This window comes from Hyaena hyaena, unplaced genomic scaffold (genome assembly GCF_003009895.1).
Source record: "Hyaena hyaena isolate Hyena2069 unplaced genomic scaffold, ASM300989v1 scaffold_40, whole genome shotgun sequence".
NCBI lineage: Eukaryota > Metazoa > Chordata > Mammalia > Carnivora > Hyaenidae > Hyaena > Hyaena hyaena.
This window is the reverse complement of record NW_024080672.1, coordinates 4893790-4917392: the sequence shown is the minus strand read 5'-3', so window position 1 is coordinate 4917392 and position 23603 is coordinate 4893790. Positions and strand designations below refer to the sequence as shown.

General features: G+C 38.9%; 1 protein-coding gene across 1 annotated transcript in view; it reads right to left on the bottom strand.

Annotated features, from left to right (window-relative positions):
- GARS1 (glycyl-tRNA synthetase 1) overlaps positions 1-22196 on the bottom strand; it is a 46371-nt gene extending 24175 nt beyond the window's left edge. Inside the window, exons 1-7 of the mRNA XM_039229911.1 lie at positions 21923-22196; positions 9226-9327; positions 8365-8467; positions 6664-6805; positions 4914-5002; positions 3924-4000; positions 1100-1245 (exon numbers count right to left, since the gene is read on the bottom strand). Coding sequence (XP_039085842.1) covers positions 1100-1245; positions 3924-4000; positions 4914-5002; positions 6664-6805; positions 8365-8467; positions 9226-9327; positions 21923-22144 — 881 coding nt within the window. The 5' untranslated portion in view covers positions 22145-22196. The remainder of the gene's footprint in view (positions 1-1099; positions 1246-3923; positions 4001-4913; positions 5003-6663; positions 6806-8364; positions 8468-9225; positions 9328-21922) is intronic.
- Positions 22197-23603: the final 1407 nt, after the last annotated feature.

The window sequence follows — 23603 nt, the reverse complement described above, 5'->3', positions numbered from 1 at the left end:
GAACTTTATTATAATTTATTTAACCGTCTCAAATTATTAGATAAATTGATTATTTCTACTTTTAATTTATATATTCTTGATAAATATAGCTTCCTTTCCTTTTGAATTATTTCCTCAGATAAATTCCCAGGAGTGGGATGATGGGTCAGAGGGTTTGGCCCATTTAAGGACTCTCTGTATGTACTGTCAAAACGAAAGGCTTGCCTTTGGCCTCTCTCCATAAAATATCCGAAATCAACACAGTGTGTGATTAAAATAATTCCAGTAATACATTCTATCACAATTAATTTTCATTGTTCTTTAGTGTCTACTCCAGGAAACGTGATCTATCTAGCTTCAGCAATGTCTACCTTCCATTATCCTACAATGAGACCATAAGAAAAGTATCTGAAGCTATGAAGTATAATACTTTGGCTAAGTTTGTTAACATGGAGAAGGAATCTATAAATACAGATTCTAGTTCTGGATCATACTGTAGACTGTTTAGCTTTCTTTACTGTGGAAACCACATCTTGTAAAATAATAAGCTAAACCTATTTTGTTCAATATAGTATGCCACTAGTCAAATACCTATTTAAATTTAAACTAATTAAAATTAAATATGTTTCAAAATTCAGTTCCTCTCAGAAGCACTAACGCCATTTCAAGCACTCAATAGACACATGTGGCTGATGTCTACCATACTGGACTACAGATTACAGAACATTTCCACCACTGCAGAAAGTTCTATTGGACAGTGCTGATCTAGACAAAATTGTTTCTAAAGTCTCCTTCAGCAATAAATTCAATGATTTTCAAAATCATTCAACTATCTCTCTTGCCCTATACAGCTATAATCACAAGATATGATGATCACAGACTTTTGTTTATTTTGTGGCCAAAAAAAAAAAATTATCACATACACTAAAAAATTATATTCAGAAAGAATCAGAAGGAATAAACTTAAGAAGATGTCTGTCATTACTTCTCCTTAACATATTTACCTGCACGTTCTACATATCACTTATCAAAAATTTTCTTTCATGGCTGATATTGATGTCTGCTTTTTATTACGAGCAATTTTAATAACTTCATTACATAAAGATTAAGTGATACATACCCAGGCATGTTTCCTCCAGGTCCAATGAAGGTCTTGAACATTAAGTTAAAAGATACTGGAGGGGACAGATCATTTCCAGTAATGGGGGATTTTACATTATAGTTCACAAAAAGATCCCCAAGTTCTTGCTGTCCATAGTTATCAAGCTAAAGGATAGGTCAAGAAAATAATTAATGTAAAAGATTGAGGGAAAAAACAGGGCAGAAGAGTATTACATATAAAGCCCATCTAACATTGAAAGTCACCCAAAATACGAACATCAGAATTAACCTATCCCCCAAGATATCCAAATTAAAACTGTAATCCTTCACACACTTCCATTTATCAATTTATCATTTATCATTCTAGAAAAATGGAGTTTCTTTCTGGGACTGATCTAAAACTCACATATTCACCACTTCACAATGAAAGATAAAGCAAAAGTATCTCTGGTTCAATTATAATAGTTACTGACTGGCAAGCACCTGAAATCATATAAATCAGTGTTCCAAGTTGAATTTTACCACTGTGTGCATATTTCAGTCAGGTTCACTTCCTTATCTATTCATTAAATGTGTATATACCTTTTCTCTCCCACTAGATATTAAGGTCTGGAAGGCAGAAGTTGTTTCTTATTCATGTCTACTTGTTCCAGTGTACTGCACATTTCATACATTGATAATCAATGCCAAACCTTCTAAAATGATGTATGACCCTCCAATTCAAAAATTTCAGAGGACTATGACAAGCCATCTAATACTGAAGAATATTCAAAACTTAAAAAAAAACAAAACCTCCTAAGAGAAACAAATAAGAACTGAGGCTCTTGAGTCAGAAAAACTGGTTAACATTGAAGACAATGTAATAAAATGATGTTTCTGATATGCTTCAAAATAATTCCAGAGATGAAGACAGAAAAGCAGGCATGGATTCAACCAAATCTGATAATACTGTAGCAGGCTAATTCTAATATTAATATTAGAATAATATTATTTATTATACTATTTTCTATTTGTATACGTTTTGAATTTTTCATAACAAAAAGTTAAAAAATTACTTTAAAAACTGGCACCTTCAGAAATGGGTCAGCAAAAATGGTATACAGAAGAAAAACAATGAACTCTGAGCTACTGAATCCACATAACAGAAATAATGCTCATCCTAACTCAGAGGGTAAATCGGTGCCTTTTAAAGAAACCATCATGCTTCATAAAGGAATCACAGGCACTAACAGGTGGAGAAAATGTTACTACTTGCGCAAGCAAACAGATGGGCCTTTGGCTGTGAATCCACCAGGACCATTTCTGAGCACTAGATCACAGTCCCCAACTTTGCACTGAACATTACATTGACAGCTTGTATGTGTACCTGATATGGCAAATCAAAAAACAGACTGCCCTCCTAAGACCATGGATGTGAGATGGGAGAGAAGGTCAGATTTCAAACTACAAATGACTTAACAAGTCAGCTAATTACTTCCTGGCCTGACACTTGACTCGGAAATGAATGAAACTACTAAGATCAAAGACACATACTCACAAAAGCTTAGTAAGTCTAACATACTACATGGGAAACAGTAATTTAGGGGTAACTGGAAGTGCTTTTCATTTCTTCTATTAAAGGTCATGCCTTTGGAAAAGGAAGGAAATGAGAAATGAATGTATGGTTACAACAGTGTCAAAACCCAAGAACTGATTTACTAAAACCATGAACAAAATACTAAAGTAATGAGCTTCAATAAAAGGATAAAATATACCTCACAAAGACTAAAATAAATTGGTAGATGAGTCAACAGCCAAATTAAGATTTTCTTTCAATTTAAATGAGGAGGGAGAAAATTTCTCAGCTACTGTTAGAAAGCTAGATATCATAAGGAAAAATCAGCATATTTTTAGAAAATAAGACAACAGTGGAGAAGTATCCAATAAATTCTCATGAGTAAAAAGCAAAGAGGTAGGGATTCCTACATTCAGCCTCATACACACACACACACACACACACACACACACACACACACCCCAATATAAATATGTATAAACATAGTGGTAGGGTGTGTGTGTGTGTGTGTGTATGTATGTATTTTTACCCAAGGAAGTACATAAAATTTAAGAGGTAAGCTTTGATGGACCTCGATCAAACATGGTGTTGGAGAAACGTACTTTGCTTAAACGAGTACACGACGTGAGAAATCAATAACATACATACGTAGACATATGCATCTTCCTGGGGAAAAGAGGTACAGTTTTCATGATATTCTTAAAGTGATCTGTGACCCAAAAGGAGAAGAACTACTTCTGATACAGAAGGTACTCCAGCACCTGGTAAAAGAATCGATCTCTACGGCCTCTTTCATCTTCCCTAAACTTTGCCAACTTTAATAGAAATTATAAAACTTTCAGTCTATAGGAAAAGCAGGGGCCTGCTCTTTGGGTTTTAAGAATATGAGCATGTAGTCAGGGACACTGTAACCAGAAGCAGATCAAATGGCTGATGTGACAGTGCTCATAAAGGTATCTTCCCCCAAATCTCTACGGCAAGACTGAACACTATTCATCTCAGTCACTCCTCTGGTTTTTGCTATTAAATCCAGAAAACTGGTTTCCAAGGAGATAGAACAAATTTCATGCCAATTTACACTGAATTGCTAGTTTGGGCTAACATGAAGTATTAGCCACAAAAGGTAGAGAGAGAAGAAAATGAAAATGAAAAGAGAGACGGAAGGTAAACTGTACTTCTTTACAATGGTGGCCACGGTGAGCACAATGTGAAATTCAACAGTCACCAAACACTGAAAGAAAGATAGCACCTGCCTGAGTTACTATGATAACATCTCTAAAGTGCTCACCTGAGCCAAGACACTTTCCATCTCTGATTTCTTCTCAGCAGAGCACTTCTTATCAGACATCAATTTCTGTAAATGAGCTACAAGAACAGTGTTGGTACATGTCAATTTCAATCAACGGGAAAAAGGACCACGCATTTTGAGTTTCAGTGAAGTGGTAAGAAAATGAATCCAAGGATAATGTTCTTACTTTATATAAACCCCGTGGTTGATTTTACAGGGAGAACCATGATACCGTCTTGATTCTTTTGTGGGACTTAGAATTTCTAATTATCATATATAACTTTTTCTTGTTAAATAAGGGGCTTGATCTATACAGGCATACCTCAGATACATAGTGGGTTCGGTTCCAAACCACAATACAGCAAATATTGCAATAAAGCAAGTCAAATGGATGTTTTGGTTTCCCAGTACATATAAAAGTTAAGTCTGCATTATATTGTACTCTGTTAAATATGCAATAGCATTACATCTAAAAAAGAAAAAAAGCACACACCGTATTAAAAAATATTTTATTACTAAAATGTTAACTCATCTGAGCTCTCAGCAAGTCCTGATCACTGATCACTCTAACAAATATAATGATAATGAAAAAGTTTGAAATATTGTGAGAATTACCAAAATGTGACAGAGACACAAAGTGAGTAAAAGGGGTTGGAAAAACAGCGTTGGTAGACTTGCTTGATACAGGATTGCCACAAACTTACCATTTGAAAAAAAATGCAATATATGCCAAGCACAATAAGGTGGAATGCAATAAAATGAGGTACGCCTGTATATTTAAGATCTGGTTTACTCTTTGTATGTTATGCCCCCCAATGTTTTTATTTCAAGTTTTTATTTAAATTCTAGTTAGTTAACATATATAGTAAAATTAGTTTCAGATGTACCAAGAAATTTTTAAGAGAAAAAATATGAGAAAAGTTTAATCTAAACCCCTTGTTTTGATGAATTCAACTTGGAAGAATATTTATCTGAGATGAAAAACCATACCTTTTAATAGATGGTCAGCACGAAAACACTCTCCATTTTTTACATCTTTCACCATGAAGTCAGCAAATTTATCTACGTGGCCAGAGGTCCTAAGTTAACAAATGCCACTTTGTTAACAAAAGTCACTTTCATACAAATTAATACATAAACTGTACCTTATAAGACAATCCTCCTTTTATATGGAGTATATCAAGCTTAATATATGCCAGAGAAAATTCTTCCTCAAATATATCCTCACCCTTTCCCTAAGTTCTTTCTTCCCATTGGAAAAAAACATCGACTAGGATTATACTTTTTCACAAGTTGTCATAAAGCATGTGCTATTTTGCAGAATCAATTAATCCATGCCTATCTCATTAAAAACGATCTAAGCAAAAGCCAAAACCATGGGGAATCTGACGAGGCAAGAATTCATGATAACTCAGTGTAGATCTTGAATCTTAAGAGTTTTCGGCCACTGAAACCTGGATGGATGCTGGTATTAGCTCTTACACAGTCCCTATTTGTGGAGCAAGTATGGCTAAAGTACAGGTGTCCTGATCTTTCAGATCCATCACCAGTTTTTTTCTTCTAGTTGGCTGAAATTATTGGGAGAGCCCAAAGGATGCAAACAGTGAAAACTAACTCTTTAGGGGCGGCTGGGTGGCTCAGTAAGTTAAGCGTCCGACTTCGGCTCAGGTCATGATCTCACAGTTCATGGGTTCGAGCCCCGCATCGGACTCTGTGCTGACAGCTAGCTCAGAGCCTGGAGCCTGTTTCGAATTCTGTGTCTCCCTCTCTCTCTGACACTCCCTTATTCATGCTGTCTCTCTCTCTCAGAAATAAAGATAAAATATTTAAAAATTTAAAAAAAAAGAAAAATAAAAAGAAAATTAACTCTTTACCAGGCAACATGAAATGAAGAAAGTGATCAGATACAAAACGGTAAGAATTCTTCTTTCAGTTTTATACTCAAGAAATCCTGCCCTGCTTTCAACAGTGTTAGTAGGGATAATCTAAATTTCTGCACTGAAACTTCAACACAAATAATAGTATCCAATTTTAAATGTATACACACCTTTGCCCAGAAGTTCTAAAAACTTAGCATAAGGAAATAATCATATATATTTGCAAAAATCCATCTATCGGGATGTTCGGCCAACTCAAAAATGAGGAACGATTTATTTATTTATTTTAATGTTTTATTTATTTCTAGGAGAGAGGCAGCGTGAGCAGGGGAGGGTCAGAGAGAGAGGGAGTCACAGACTGAAACAGGCTCCAGGCTCTGAGCTGGCAGTCAGCACAAAGCCCGACGCGGGGCTCGAACCCACGAACCGCGAGATCATGACCTAAGCGAAAGTCGGACGCTTAACCGACTAAGCCACCCAGGCGCCCCAAAAAATGAGGAACGATTTAAATGCCTACAATATAGCACTAACTAAATTATGGCACATCTACAAGGAAATACTATGCTGTCATTAAAAATGCTTTAGAAGAATATTTAATACTGTAAGTAGATGCTCACCTACATTACATGAAAAAAGCAGTGTGCTGCTAACACTGATGCCTATGTGGGGACTTCAGAGAAAGAACACAGTAAGGTTAAATACAGTAATTTTAACATGGCTGTCTGTGGACATTAGGTACATATTTTCTTTCTTTTTCTTTATTTTCCAGATTTTTATAAAGAATATGGGTAGTTTTTACTAGCAGGAGAAGTTACTTAAATATGAATATTAAACAATTTCAGCCCCCAAAGTAGATATCTTACTTTAAAACTGGCTCGGGGGTAAGCATGGTACAATCAATCTCTAGGATCTGTTCCTCTTGGATAAAGTGCTGCCTCCAGGTCTGAATAATATTGTTCTTCAAAGCACATCCAACTGGTCCAAAATCATACAGACCACTAACACCTGTAAAATACGAACAAGGAAAACATGGACTTTAACTTGTCACTCTGAGCAAATGAAAGCAAAAAGACATGAGAAACTGTAATACTTCACATACTCCCTAAAAAGGTATTAAAGTCAACTATTAGGGGCACCTGGGTGGGTCAGTCAGTTAAACGTCTGACTTCAGCTCAGGTCATGATCTTGCAGTTCATGAGGGGTTTTGTTTTTATTTTTTTTAATGTTTTATTTATTTCTGAGAGACAGAGACAGCGTGAGCAGGGGAGGGTCACACAGAGAGGGAGTAACAGAATCTGAAGCAGGCTCCAGGCTCCGAGCTAGCTGTCAGCACAGAGCCCGACGCAGGGCTCAAACCCACGAACTGTGAGATCATGACCTGAGCCGAAATGGGATGCTTAACCGACTGAGCCACCCAGGCACCCTTGCAGTTTGTGAGTTTGAGCCCTGCGTCAGGCTCTGTGCTGACAGCTCAGGGCCTGGAACCTGCTTCAGAGTCTGTGTCTCACTCTCTCTCTGCTCCTTCCCCACTTGTGCTCTGTCTCTCTTTCAAAAGCAAATAAACATTTTTAAAAATTTTTTTGAAAAATTAAAGTCAACAACTCAAATCCCTCAATACTGAGGAGCTTACTTCCAGCTAGCTGACAGAAGTAAAATTTAAAAGCTCTTACTCCCTTTTATTATTTCCATATTAAGAATTTCAAGTAGGTTTAGGAAAATACTAAAAGCAAAAGATGTCCCTCCATATATGAGAAATAGAATGAAAAAACAGATTATAGTTCTGTGCCACAGATATAACTTGTTCCATCAGTTGATAAAAGTGATCTAAAATTTTAGCACCCAATTCTCTAAATTATTCTTGGGTATATGAGCCACTATATTTAAACCTCAAGAAGTTAAACATTTAGAGATCTGCTTAGCCAAACTCGAATCAAGTTTCAGTGGCAAAATACTAAAAGTCTAATACTATTGCAATGATCTCCACTAACTATAAAATATCATTGTACATTTAATCAGTAAATTATATTTGCCTACATATAGGCATATAGGCAAATATAACTACAGAGATTTACCTACATACCGATAAAGAATGTTTTCTCTTGGCAGTTGCCATAAAGAATAATCTGCGGACCCTGGCTTATCACTGTCCTCGTGTGGAAGTGCACAGTACAGCTTGTCAGTGTTACAATGGCCCTCAAATGCCCCAAAGAAGAGTCTATTTGATAGGTACATGGACATATTAAATGCTTAATACCTGGGCCCCTAACAATTCCCTACATCCTAATGGAAAAGAGCAGTCTTCAAAATTAAGTAGGATGGAAAGAAATAAACAGGTTTTACCTGGGCATCTATTGTGCTTGTATGAATGAGTTTGGTTGTTAATATAAGTGAAATAATATCAAGTACTAATGAGACCAAATGGCCAACTTTAAAGGAACAAAAGCAAAATAGTCTCTGTTTTACATGACCTGATACAATTAGACATCAATTGAAAAGCCATGTTTTTTATTTAAGCACATATTAAAGCCAACAACAACATATCGGCTCTATCATTAATCCCCTACCTCCATAAATAGCAAAAGCTTGATCATAGAAAAACCTCCTCTTCAGGGTGTCTTCCATTTTTGCTCTGTCTACAATGTCATCTTTGGGTTGTAATGCCAGCTCCTGCAAGGGGTTTTTAGATAGAAAACATGTGAGTGGAGGGGTGAGTGGAAATATGAATCTACCTATGTGAATTCAGTTTATTCCTCAGCCAAATTCAATATAAAATCTACCAGGCAAGATTTTGATACCTTTAAAAAATAGAAGCCTTAGGGTTTTTCCCTTTTGAGCTACAGAAAAGATACCTTTACTTAATTATTTAGGAAAGTAAATGATCATTTCCAAGAGTACAAGACTAAGCTAATTCAGATGCAGACACTGACAAGCAATATCCCAATTTTTAGTGGATTACTGTAGGGAGACCATGAATTAGAAGTCCAATGATTTTAGTTTGGTGATGGGAGAGTTATTGTCTGAAAGATTTGGGAGCAGGTATCAGTTGGATATACCTTTTCCTTAAAAGAAAAAATTTAACACAAAATCACTATTTCCAGGCATAAAAGAGTTCACAGAGAAGAGCAAGCACAAAGTCTTCCAAGAAATTCATGGAGCATATGGAGTCTAGGATTTGGAGGAGGGGTAGGTCAGAAGTCAGGGAGGCTTCGTTGAAAAGGTGACATTTTGAGATGCAATTTGAAAGGATGAGAAGTCTGCTGGGTAGCAGGAGAGGAGAAATTCTGGATAAATACTGGATTTAAATTCTGAATAAACAGAGATAAAGCATATGATGCTCGTTCAGAAGCTTTTCTAGGTCTTCCCACCCAAAGAGATTAACAATCCTCAACCTATTTACGTTCCTATTTTAGGATCCCAAGACTCACCTTTGCTTCCAGAACCCTCTTCCGTGCTTTGAGCTCCGCTACAGCTTTGTCTATATCAACTTGGGGTGCTTTATCTTCTTTCAGTTTCCGCACAAGGTCTCCCTGGCCAACAAAGAGAATGTGTATTCAGGACTGGTTTCAGAAGTCAAGAAAAGTTTTGAATGTGTTATAAGCGTGCCTTTTAAAAAGCATCTATGTAAGAAAAAGGCAATTCAAGTGTTTATTATGTGAGAGGTCATTATAAATAACTGAAGGTCTTTGCCCTCGGCAAAACACACAAATAACTATACAAATAACTATGTTGTAAGGAGATTAGTACTAGTGTGCTTTTTTTTTCCTTTTGGGGAAAGGGACAAGTGGAAAAGGAGGAAAAAACATTGATAAAAAGTACGCAAGAACAGGTTAGTACTGAGAACACAAGGAGCCAATAAATAAACCACCCTCCCCTTGAATCTCTCTCCTATTTACAAAAAAAAAAAAGACCATCTTGCTTTTCCACCTACTTCTCTGGCCATTTCTTTTTTTTGAAAAAAATAGTTTATTTATTTTATTTTTGAGAGCGAGAAAGAGATAGCGTGAGTTGGGGAGGGACAGAGGAAGGAAAAAGAGAGAATCCCAAGCAGGCTCCACAATGTCAGCACAGGGCCCAACGTGGGGCTGGAACCCATGAACCGCGAGCTCATGACCTGAGCCAAAGTCAGACGCCTAACGGACTAAGCGCCCCCCAGGCGCCCCCTTTCTTCTTGGTCACTACTGACTCATATTCCTCTGCCCCTTTCTTAATTCTTAGGGTTTTTCCTTGCTAATTTCTCTAGAATACCTGGTTCACTTTCAACAACCTACCACCTGTACACTGATTCCCACACTTAGGGTAATGTGGTGGACTAAGTAATCTGAGAAAGCAAACAAACATTACTTACATGGTCTGGGAAACTTCAAGCTGAGCACTTAAAAGTTGTCAACTTGATAGAGCCTTTGGGTTTCCAGCAGAAGTAACTGCTCTCTAGACCTTCCACACAGGCTCTTCAGGATTTTCAAAGATCAAGATCACCAAAATAATAAGCACTCAACTCAAAATTTAAAAACCCGGGAGGAAACCAGTCACCATAGAGGAGACTCAGCAGAAATGACAAATAACAGAATTAGAGCCTCCAAAGTATTAGAATGATCAAATATACTTTGTAAATGCTGAAGACAGTTTGAAAAATAATAATAATAAAAGGAGTCAAAAACATGAGCAAAAAATAAGAGACTATCAAAAACCATCAGAAAGCCTGAAAAAGAATCGCACAAGTTCAGGTCCAAGGAGGTGACAAATGGGCAATATGGGTGAAGAGGAGTGGGAGATATAGGCTTCTAGTTATAGAATGAATAAGTCATGAGAATAAAAGGCACAGCACAGGGAATATAGTCGGTGGTATTGTAATAGTGTCATGTGGTGACAGCTGGTAGCTATTCTTGTGGTGAGCACAGCATAACATATAACCTTGTCAAATCACTATGTTGTACATGTATGTAACACAGTGTCAGCTACACTTCAATATAAATAATTAAAAAGGGAGAAAAAGAATCACATAGATCATCTAGAAATCAATCACTGAAATTAAAAACTCACTGGACATGTTAAATGGCATATCAAAGTTGAAGACAGATTAGTGACTTAAGAGTACAGACCTAAATAAATTATCCATGGGTAACCCATGGAACGGAACAGCGAGACAAAGAGTTAAAAATGTAAACAGGGTAATGAGACACAGAAAAAAGAGAGTCTAGCATTCATCCAACCAGAATTCTCAAAGAAAATAAAGAAAATCTGTAAGAGGTTCTATTTGAAAAGATAATGACTATGAATTTTTCTGTAACTGCTCAAAGACATGCATTCTCAGGTTTAGGAAGCACAATGAAATCCAAACGACATAAGAAACAAAAACCCACATCTCTAGACAAGTCTGTAAAACACAGTATTTATGAGGGATTCAAGACCTGGGTTTTCTGCGCTCATCAGCTGTGAAACCACGAGCAAGCAGAAACCTCTTTGAGCTCGTTTCCTCACCTATAAAATCAGGATGATAATACCTCACTGAACTGTTATAAAGAGTAAATGAAACAATTTAAGTAGAATATTTTCAACAGTACCTAACAAACAGCAGACACACAAAAACTGATAGCTGTTATCATGCTATAAAACACCCGAACTTGGTTGTGGCTGAGTTATTTTCAAATACTTCACACCCAACTTGTTTATAACTGAATTATTGTTCTCTGCCCTAAACTTGTCCCTTCTCCTATGTACTGCTGTCTATTTGTTAACAACATCTACCACTTTCCAAAGAAGAAACATCAAGTTATTCCTCTTTACCTCCAATATCTGGTCAGTTTCAAATTTCAATCTATTCTCCCCCTTTCACACCTCATAGACTAGATTGAGAAAAGAGATGACCAATTTGGTTCTCATCCAAAGGTGTCTACACTGAGATACACTCACCCCAAACCATCCTACTTCATGTCATTTCTCTCCCACCTTTGTAAACTTTTCACAAACACATAGCATTCTTAATTTGGTGACTGTTCCTACCCCCATGCCTTCAATAATGTTTATCCTCTTATCCAAAGCACTTTCCTTCACTTAGTGAAATTCATTTCCCAAATACTCCAACCTTACAATAGTTCCTCCCTCTTGACACTGTTTGACTACAGGCTTGAGTTTTCCACCCCATCCCTTTGATCCTCAGAGGCTGGAAATGGTATCATGTCTTCCTTACTCCTCTCTGCACTTTCAGACTGATTTCTCTTTCTGTCTTCTAAAACACAAGCTCCATTGAAGTGCCTGTCACTGGCCTTTCCCCCTGTTGCTAACATCTTCTAATCTCCCTCTTACTTCCCCTCTTTCAGTGAGTTTCCCTCTCTCAGCAATTCACTCTACTTTAGAATGTCCTGGTCAGGAGGTGACAGAGATGTTTATAATCATCTGAACCTAGAACCTAACTTTGCTTACATATAATAAGAAGTATTCTTCCAGTTTTAACATACATTGAGTTTCCCGGGAATGCCAGGAAAATATAATTTAAAAGAAGACCATATAAACTATATACTGTTTTGTTCACAATTTTACGAAGTTATTATTTGAAACAAACAACATGTGACCAATGGCAATGTTGTCATGGTATCTGAGCAACTAACAGGATGTATCTTTATCGATGTTTATCCATTACAGTTATATTCACTGTAAATCTATGTATAGGTATAAGCATCTGCTTACTTCTGCATAACTTCCAGTGGATTCATACCCCAAAATTTACACACTGAAATACACATTATTTTAGGGGCGTTTGGGTGGCTCAGTCCATTAAGTGTCCGACTCTTGATTTTGGCTCAGGACATGATCTCATGATTCGCGGGATTGAGCTCCAAGTTGGAGCTATCAGCACAGAGCCTGCTTGGGATTCTCTTCCCACCCCTAAGCCCTGCCCCTCTGTCTCTCTCTCTCTGGCCCTCCTCAGCAAGGCCCATATTCTTTCAAAATAAATAAACATTAAGAAAAAAGACATACAAATTATTTTAGTATAAATTACTTTATTTCTTTGTATTGCGCTTAAAACATTATATGTACACATACTTTTCTCTAATTAGATTTTATAGATATTTTGTATGAATTTCATTATTGGATAGTAATGGGGAATTCCAAAATATCTGGTCTGAAAATTGAGAGCCACTTAATTAGTTAGTCCTCTTTTCTCTTACCCTATGTAAATGAGTCTTGTGTGTGATTATACTAGCAGTTTTTATTCTATTATCCTGATCTTTCTAGCTAAAGCAACACCCTCAGTCATCTTCTTCTAACTTTAGCTTCTTCATTTCACTTACAATAACTGAAGTCACCCTATCAAATACTGTGCTTTATTTACACACATTTTATTTGGCTCTGTCAGTATAAAGTAGGCTCTTTTAAGATGGGAATTCTGGCATGGCAATTCTGGCATTCAAATATTTGTTGGCTGATACAAACTAAACCTAGCAAGGTACAAAGCACTTAGTATTCAGTCAATATCTACTGACTTATTCTTTACTCACTCAGTGGTTCTTTTCCTTTCCTCTACCTACCAGAACACCTGTCTCATAAATGTTTACTAACAGTGCTTTTTGATGAGGATAAGAACTCTGTGGAAACCTGTCTGAAAAGATATTCGCAAAGGGTGCTTCTTCATGAATATCTGAATAAGTAAGCAAGTAGTTCTTCTGAATATCTATCCCCTATATGTCAAGTATTAGCACTCCCACATATTTCATATACTTTTTCTTTGGAATTTCTCATAGAACACTAGCAAGCAAGGCCACAAATAAAAGTAAAGGCAGGGAGAATTTAAAATAAATTCCCTTGAAGCACTTTTTTTTTTTAATATTTTATTTATTTCTAGGAGAGAGAGAGAGACAGCGTGAGCAGGGGAGGGTCAGAGAGAGAGGGAGTCACAGACTCTGAAACAGGCTCCAGGCTCTGAGCCGGCAGTCAGCACAGAGCCCGACGCGGGGCTCGAACCCACGAACCGCGAGATCATGACCTAAGCAAAAGTCGGACGCTTAACCAACTAAGCCACCCAGGCGCCCCTTTTTTTGTTTTTTTAAAAGCTCAGGCTTTGAATATATATATCAGAGAAAGTGCAGCTATTAAAAAGAAGCAGTATGTGAGTGAGGATTCCCACACTGAGTTAATCACTTGTAAAATGCAGTGAAGAAAGGAAATAATCACGTTTATTCTGAATAACAGAATAATTAAACCAAGATTTATAATAATCCAATCTTGAAAACAAAAGAACTGGAGGGGCGCCTGGGTGGCTTAGTCGTTAAGCGTCCGACTTTCGCTTGGGTCATGATCTCACGGTTCGTGGGTTCGAGCCCCGCGTCGGGCTCTGTGCTGACTGCCAGTTCAGAGCCTGGAGCCTGTTTCAGTCTGTGACTCCCTCTCTCTCTGACCCTCCCCTGCTCACGCTGTCTCTCTCTCTCTCCTAAAAAAAATAAATAAAAATATTAAAAAAAAAAAAAAAAAAAAAAAAAAATAAAAAAAAAAAAAAAAAAGAAAACAAAAGAACTGGAGGTGATGTAAACATGGAATGAAGGTACTTAAGGAGTCCTAATTTCTAATTATTTTTCTTCCTTCTTTGTTCACCAATCAACTATATTTTGGGTTATGCACGCATCCATCTTATGTGTGTACTGAATGAAACTGACATGAAATATCATCAACATCTCTAAATTATCCTTAAGAAGCTTAGTTCCCAGGTAAATTCCTATTAAGACATATATTAAGAACTAAGAGCCTCTGATTATAAATCAGAGTAGTTATCAGATGAGAAATCATTCTTAGGGATCTTCTTCATGGACTCTTCATATATATCATGGTGCATATTCAGCTGGCCAAGAAAAACCTCACCTTGTAAGATGCTGGCTTACACATATGTAAGTAGAGGACTCTTGCTGCGTTCATCTCAGATTCCCAAATGTTTTACAATTATTCACAAAAACATCATAAACTTTTCACTTGCCCTTTGTGGATTAAGCAAGAGCTTTGATGTATACTCTAAGTCCAGAAAATCAAAGCAGAGACAAATCCAGGGCTCTTCGCCCTAAGACTTCTTATTTCTACCAAGATTCATCTGTGTCTTCCCCATCGCAGCAAAAGAAAATGTGAAACACTGAAACACAAAGAGTGTTATTCACATGTCTATTCCAACCATTAGTGTTTCAGACAGTAAATCATTATTAAAGACCTCCGAAGAAAGCACTAAAACGGTTCTTCTATCATCTTCTCTCACCATATTCAGGAGATACTGATCCTCTTGTAAAGGTGCAAAATGTTATCAAACTGGCAATCCCAAGAAAATGTGAGCTCCGTGCCAGCAATGGCTTGTTTGGTAACACTAGTGCTCCTATAGCCACAATCCTTTCAGAACAATACCTGACATTTTACCAAGAGTGTACTATCACTGTGGCCAGCGTTCTCAGCACTTTACGTGAACTTGCTCATTTTAATGTTCATAATTGCATTCCTATGTTAGAGATGAAGAAGTTTGGCTACAGAAAGGTTAAATAATTTGCTGAACATCATCAGTTAGGAGACAGTGGAGTCAGATCCAAACTCTGGCAATAACAACTTCAGAGCTTACACTTCTATGACTAGGAGCATCAACGTGAAAATGCAAGGGTATAAAAGAAAGTGCATCTCGCAATTCTTCAAAACCTCTCCTATCTCGACAGTTATTAAATTTTACTACAGGTTTTTAAAAAAAGTCTTTCTTGGTTATTTTTCTCCATACTAATTAGTTACAGCATCAAGCTATAGCCACTGAAATCATTTCAGAGTGACCAAGCAATAATACTGAAAATATCACCAAATCTCTACACCAGTTCTTCTCCTAAACCTCCCTATCAAGTGAAAGTCACCTCTCAAGTGAAAGTCATCTCAACAGGTCCTGTTTGCACTGAGACCTTGAGAAATGTATTTCTTCAGCTATAGAATCTCACTTAATGTTTACACAAGGCTAGGGGTGGGGGTGGGGTGAGCATTCTTGACAGTACATGTGATCAACACAATCAAATGCTGAAGACAGGTAAAATGATGATCACAGAAAAGTACCCTTTAGGGTCCCAGGCAAGGGCAGTAGTAGAGGCCAAGGGCAGAGTGCAGTGGATAAAGGAATGAATGAGAAATGAGAAAGTGGAGGGGCACCTGGGTGGCTCCGTTGGTTAAGGCGCCAACTTTGGCTCAGGTCATGATCTCATGGTTCGTGAGTGGTTTATGAGTTTGAGCCCCGTGTGCTGACAGACAGCTCAGAGCCTGAAGCCTGCTTTGGATTCTGTGTCTCCCTCTCTCTCAGCCTCTTCCCCGCTCATACTCCCTATCTGACTCTCAAGGAGACAATGAGAAGATAGGAGAAAACATTTAGCTGTAGAGGGAAAAACAGGCCAGGGGAATGGGAGCCTCTGGGGGGCTGCATTCCAGACATGAGCCTAAATCTGTCTTTCTATAAGTAAGTTACCTTAACGTATCAGTCCTGCAACTTCTTGGTCTTAGAACCCCTTTATACCATTAAAAATTACTAAGGATCCCAGGGTACCTGAGTGGCACAGTCAGTTAAGGGACCAGCTCTTGGTTTCAGCTCAAGTCATGATCTCACAGTTCATGAGTTTGAGCCCTACATCAGGCTCTGCACTGAGAGTGCAAAGCCTGCTTGGGATTCTTTCTCTCTCTCTGGCAAAAGAATAACTTTAAAAAAAATACTGAGGATCCCAAACAGTTTTTGTTATTGTGGGTTATTTCTACCTATTTATACTATATTAGAAATATATACTAGAAATTATATATGTATATATGTTAAAAATTAAATATATAATTAATATATCTTATATATTAATATATATATTACAAATTAAAATGCATGATGGGCTAAATGGGCCACGGACATTAAGGAAGGTACTTGCTGGGATGAATGAGTACTATGTGTATATGGAAGTGGTGAATCACTAAATTCTACTCCTAAAACTATTATTACACTACATATTAACTTGAATTTAAATAAAATTTTTTTTTAAAAAGTCAAAAGCTGAACGGGGGCTCAATTCAAAAAAATTGAAGTACAAATGTAAAAATATTAATTTATTTAAACTGAACAATAAAAGCTCAATATGTGCTAACGTGAATAAAAATAACATTTTTGTAAAAATTACTGTATTTGCCAAAACAAAACGGAAAATAGAGAGAACGAGTTTTATAATTTTGCAAATCCTTTAATTTCTAGCTTAAAAGAAGATAGCTAGATTTGCATATCTGTGTATTTTGCAAAATAACATTTTGATGATAAAGTATACAAAGAATACTGAAAGTCAAGGGAGAATTTTAAAAGTCTTTTCAAATAATTGTGAATATTCTTTTAGACTATACCAAAATTCTGACAAGTGGTAGTTTCTTAAAGGTTAGCAGCAATGTGGAACTTGAAACTGTAACAAGGAACTTTTTATACTGTTACATTAAATTCATTAACGTATCTTATCATACTCTCTGAATAAATCTTTTACCAATATTGATTCCATAACATCACGTATAGGTCATTTGGAAAATACTAGTTAACTGAGCTATGTAGATCTTCTAAATACTGACCTGTGTATTACACTGTATCAAAACTGGTACATTTGTAATTGTCACCACTCATCCCATCAGAAAAGTCGCTAAGTGCTGTGAAGCTGTCAAGTTCACACAGCAGGTAAGTTTTCCAAAACTCTAAAATTTACCGAACATCTGATTTTATTATTGGCTATATGCATTATCAGTTGTTTTCTTGAAATGACAGACTCACGTCACTCAATTTCCAGAAAATGAATGTTCATTACCCAAACTGAATTTTACAAATAGCGTTCCATGAAAATAAGCAGATAGTTCAGCTTGCAACTCAACTATACATGTGTTCTTCTGACACAATCCTTGTATCTCAGGATGCTTTATGTACATTTCCCATTTTGTCACACAGAACGTTAAAAAGATGTACGAACAAAGGTCTGGACTTAATAATAATTAATCATTTTTACTGTTCCACCAAGGACCTTCTAAAGCAATACTGACTTTTTTTTTTAATATTTTTATTTATTTCTAGGAGAGAGAGAGAGAGAGAGACAGCGTGAGCAGGGGAGGGTCAGAGAGAGAGAGGGAAACGCAGACTCTGAAACAGGCTCCAGGCTCTGAGCTGGCAGTCAGCACAGAGCCCGACGCGGGGCTCGAACCCACGAACCGCGAGATCATGACCTAAGCGAAAGTCGGACGCTTAACCAACTAAGCCACCCAGGTGCCCCTATGACTTTTTTTTTTTTTTAACTGTCAGAGTATGACAGAGGCTATGACTTGGTTTGGTGTCCTCACTGGATTCGCAGCAAGGGCAGACGGTTTTATCCACTACTGCTTTTGCATTTTCAGTGCAAATAACAACACAGTGAAAAATGAAAATAACATCTCAATTTTATTTTGAAAATGGCTTTGACCTTGAGGATGACCAAGGGTTTGCAGACCAGAGGACCACTGCCCTACAGCAACAGTTTCCAAATACTCCAAGACAGAGGTTTTCCAACACACAGTAAAAGGGTAAAAAATAAAAGGGACAATGTATTAGATCTTATTTCAAACCTAAACCTATTAAATATAAAAAAGCTTAACAAAATAAAAATAAATTTTTAATTAAAAATAAAGTAAATATTAATTAATAAATAATAAATATAAAAGACTGCTTTAAAAATAGGGATACAGAGAAAGGGGAACCCTCTTGCACTAATGGTGGGAAGGCACACTGGCGCAGCTGCTCTGGAAAACAGTATGGAGGTTCCTCAAAAAACTAAAAAGAGAACTACTGTACAATCCAGCAATCGCACTGTTAGGTATTTACTCAAAGGATACAAAAACACAGATTTGAAGGGTACAGGCACCCCTATGTTTACTGCAGAATTATCTACAACAGTGAAACTATGGAGAGAGCCCAAATGTCTACCAACTGATGGATGGATACAAAAGATGTAGTATATGTACACAATGGAATACTACTCAGCCATTAAAAATAATGGAATCTTGCTATTTGCAACATGGATGGAACTAGAGCTTAACTCTATTATATTACTATTATGCTAAGCTAAATAAGTCAATCAGAAAAAGACAAATAAATGATTTCACTCATATGTGGAATTTAAGATACAACACAGATGAACATACGGGAAGAGGGGGAAAGAATAAAGGGAAACAAACTACAAGAGACTCTTAACAATAAAGAAAAAACTGACAGTTGATAGAGGGACGTGGGTGGGAGATGGGCTTGATGGGTGATGGGTAACTAAGAACACTTGTGATGACAGTGGGTGTTGTATGTAAGGAATGAATTCTACTTCTGAAACCAATACTGTACTGTATATTAACTAAAATATTAAAAATAAATAATTAAAGTTTAAAAATGGGGTTCCCAACTGGCTCTGTTGGTAGATCATGTGACTTGATCTCCAGGTTGTGAGTTCCGGCCCCACCCTGGGTGTAGAGATTACTTAAAAATAAAATCTTAAAAAAAAAAGAAAAAAAAAAAAGACTGCTCTTTGAGTTATAACGTGCTTTCTCGTATTAAAATATACTTTCTTTTATAAAATGAAAGGGGAGGGGCGCCTGGGTGGCTTAGTCGGTTAAGCGTCCGACTTTCGCTTAGGTCATGATCTCGCGGTTCGTGGGTTCGGGCCCGCGTCGGGCTCTGTGCTGACTGCCAGCTCAGAGCCTGGAGCCTATTTCAGAGTCTGTGTCTCCCTCTCTCTCTAGCCCTCCCCTGCTCACGCTGTCTGTCTCTCTCTCTCTCTCCTAGAAATAAATAAAAATATTTAAAAAAAAATGAATAAAATGAAAGGGGAAAGCAGATGGTAGTCTGAGGATTATACTGATTTTTTAATTACACTTATTTGGCAAAATGAAGGTTGGCCATAGAGTGCTAATACCCAACTTGTTTTTAAACTCAATTGCCCTGGGGTGCCTGGCTGTCTTAGCTCGGGGAGCATGTAAATTTGAGCCCAAAGTTGAGGGTAGAAATTACTACTACTACTACTAATAAAAATTTTAGAAACTTCAACTGCCTTAGGGGGCCCTCCATCAAACAACTAATCCATTTTCTAGATACTCTGAAGCCCTCCTATAAGTTCCATAACTAATTCTCCAGGAAATGGCTAAGACTATGCCATGGGAAAATACCTTTCAGTCAATCAACAAACGAAAAAGCAGCAGCATCAATGCAGTCTAGCAGAGTAGCACATTTATATGAAACACATGCCACTAACAAGACCAGTTGTTAAGCGCCTTAAAAATCCAACTCCAAGAATGTCTTCAACTGCACAAACTGCACAATGAAAATATGTCAAATGGATAGATGTGATAGTATGTCTTATCCCCTCATAAGCCAAAAAAAGAAAAAAAAAAAGGCTTTAAGTATTAAATTCCCTTCCAGCTGACACTAGAATCTGTGTGATTCAAGGTTCCAGGTGACTAACTGATAATGTGTGGTCCTGGAGAAATGGAAAAGAACTAGAACAAACTTACATAAACTAACTTACATTTTCAGAAAAAAATCTGAAAGTACCAAAAACAAAAACAAAAAACAAAACAAAACAAAAAACAAACAAGCTAACATAAACAATACACTGAATAGTAACTGCATCGGAAAGTTGTTCCATGATCAAAGTTTACTTCTGTTAAACTAGTTCAGTCTTACTACACATGGATAATTTGCACTGCAGTTTCAGGCTAACGTGGCAGAGGGAGGGGTTTGGGTGTGTGTTTTCCCAAATTAGATGTATTCTCCCTCTTCAAGTAAAAGATATGGGGGAAGAATGTGAGTTATAGGAAAGACAAAGGAACCACACCTAATTTATTTGGGTAGGGTGGGTGGAGGGAGATGGAGAATAAGCATACACAGCCTTCTGATGCCAAGAATAAGAAAAATCAAGCCTTTAGTCAAATTTCAAAATACTATTGAATCAGTCAGGCTCAGCCTACAGAGAAGCAGACATTTAAAAGTGGCAAAATTTGCCGAATTTTTGGCAACTGTATCCCAATGAATTATTTCAGAGAGGGTTCCACCCTCCCTAGCTAAGGGAAGTTATTGCATCAGGCACCCGTGCAGGAGAATCCTATTTGGTGTTTACTCCCAGGTCATCGATTCTGGGGTCCTATTCCTTTTGGCTCTGCTTGATTGGGTGTAGGAATCCACCTGAACTAATCTTTTCCTTGTCCTTTCTAAATTCTAATATTCATGCAGTACCCTAGAAAGGGAGGCCTGTAATAATCACCAAGCACTCCAGTCCACGAAAGTTCCCCCCTTTCCGCAAAATCAAATTTCAACGTGTTCCATACAGCGGATGGCTGACTTCACCCAGTAACCCAACAATATTTACGGTTTCCCAGGCTTACGATCTGCAAGCTCACTCGCTCCAACTAGTCTTTTGGGAACCCAGAGAAGATGACAGGAGCGAACGACGATGAGCTAGCTAAGGATGGTGAACTCACATCACGATTAGAAAAAGAAGTTCAACACCTCCTCACATCCACGCTTCGAACTTTTTTATTTTTTCAGCCGATCACTCGGCAAACTAAGCACTGAAGGAAGGAAGGTGTCAAGGAGGAAACACTATTCAAAGCATCCTGAAGGTTTTAAAAAAAAGACAGACCGACAGCTTCGCCTCTGCCCGGGGAAGAATTAGGAACCTCGCCACCCTTGGTGGTACAAAGAACACCGCAGAGACTGGAAAAATGAAGTTGAGGTTACTGAGCTAGGCCAGGAGAAGAACCAAAGGTCACAGATCCCAGCCCCATCCGAGAGAGGAGAGGCGCAGACATTAGCAAGGATTGGGGAAGGAGAGCAGATCGCGAGCGGAGGGACGCAGGATGTCGAAGGGGGATCCAAGGGAGTCTCCCAAGGAGAGGCTCGGACTCGTGTCCACGACACGGAAGGTGGCCAACGCACGCGGGGACCTGAATCCGAAATGGGGAAGGCGAAGACGATGCCAGGAAACCAAGGGCTTCCAGCGGATGAGGAGAGGAGCAACTCGCGAGGTGGACGGGTGCCCGAGAAGGAGAGGGGATGACGGAGAGCAGATCCGGGGGAGAAGAGCCCGGGGCCGAGGGGGAGACGCAGAATGCCGGTACCTGCTGGCGCACTGCAAGCCTAAGAGGGGCGAGCACCTCCTCAGCCCCGGTGCCGTCCATGCTGCTCCGGGAGGCTGCGGCGGGGAATGAGATCGGGGTGCGGGCGGGCGTGCTGAGGAGCCGGCACGGCTGGAACAGAGGCTGGGCCGGGAGCTGGGACGGCAGCGACAGCAGCAGGACGGCGCGGGCGGCTCTAAGCAGCGCCGGGCGCAGAGAGGGCATGAGCCGGCGGGCCTGGGCGGTCCAGGGCGGGCGGCGGCGGCGGCAGCGGAAGCGGCGCGCGCGGCCCGGCCCGGAGCATGATGAAATCGCCGCGTAAACGCCGCGGCGCGCGCGCAGCCGCACATTCCCCGCGCCGGGTGACGGCCAGCAGATTCGACACAGAACCCGCAGTTCTTCGGGGACCGGAGAGGGCTCGCTCCACCTTCTGCTCGTGGGGAGGCTGTGGGATCTCAGGTAACACCTCGCCAACAGACTTGCACAAAGATGCGTCAGGCTTCCCCCCGCCCCCCAATAGAGTGGACCATCCAAGACGCAGCCTCATCCGAGACCTGCAGACCGAGGACCTTCAAAACATAGGTTTGGGCATGTGGGCTTGCCCACGGGAATACACGCTTCTGTGTGTGTTCTTGCGCCCCCAGCGCCTTAAAGGTTCCTGAAACATCGACTTAGGGACGTAGACTCAATGTTGCTCAAGCTCTCCTGTTCCTCACCTGAGGAAGCAAAAGACTTGGTTAATGATTTGCCCGTCTTAACACGTCCTTGCCTTGTCGACCTCAAGAAAATAGCTGGGGGAAGGCGGAGGACAGGTGAGGGGCTTTTTGGAGAAGGTCAGTTCTGAGCAAGCTTTGCAGAGCGAGCAGGGTTTGAACCAGCAAAGATGAGGAAAAGCTAGAGGCAGAGAGAGGCGGAAGGACTCGGAAAGAGAATGCAGGGGTGTGGAGCTGAGAATCCCTCTGCATGGCCTTGCCTCAGCCCACCTGCCCCCTTGTGCTTGGGTCCCAGCTAACGACCTTCCAGAAATGACTCCCTTCCTCCCCTTGGGCCCCAAAGGTGGGTCGGCTGGCAAGGCTGGATTCCCTTCCCAGAGGGGGAATGGATATTAACAAAGTGTTAAAGATAGAGAAAGTGTTGGTTATAGAAATAGCGTTGCTCATCCCCACCAGAATGTCCCGATGAAAATTATAGAAAATGCCAAATAAGGCTCTGGGACTTTCCCACACTGCTGAGAGGGGTGTCAACTGGTACAGCCACTTTAAAGAACTGTTTGGGGGGTGGGGAGGTGCCTTCTAAAGCCAGCCACACACACCTTCCCTGTGACCCACAGTTCCACCCCAGGAGTTTAGGAAAGTAGACAGGAGGCGGAATGAAGTTGCCTGTCCCGGTGCTATGAAGTCCATATTCTCTTCTTCCTCTTCCCATATGCCGTTCTGGAAAAGTACTGACAGTTTAGCATAAGCGGGTCAAGTGCCGAAGAATTCTCTGCAATATTGAACAATTTGTGTTTTAAGAACTTTTATTTCAAGGTTTTTATTTTTAAGATTTTATTTTTTTAATTACAATTTTATTTGGCTTCATTTTAATAGGTAATTTTGGATTTATCTTAATATTTTTAAACATGAAAAACAACTTTAATTTGTACATATACTTTTATTTGAATTTTTATTAAAAATTCAAATTC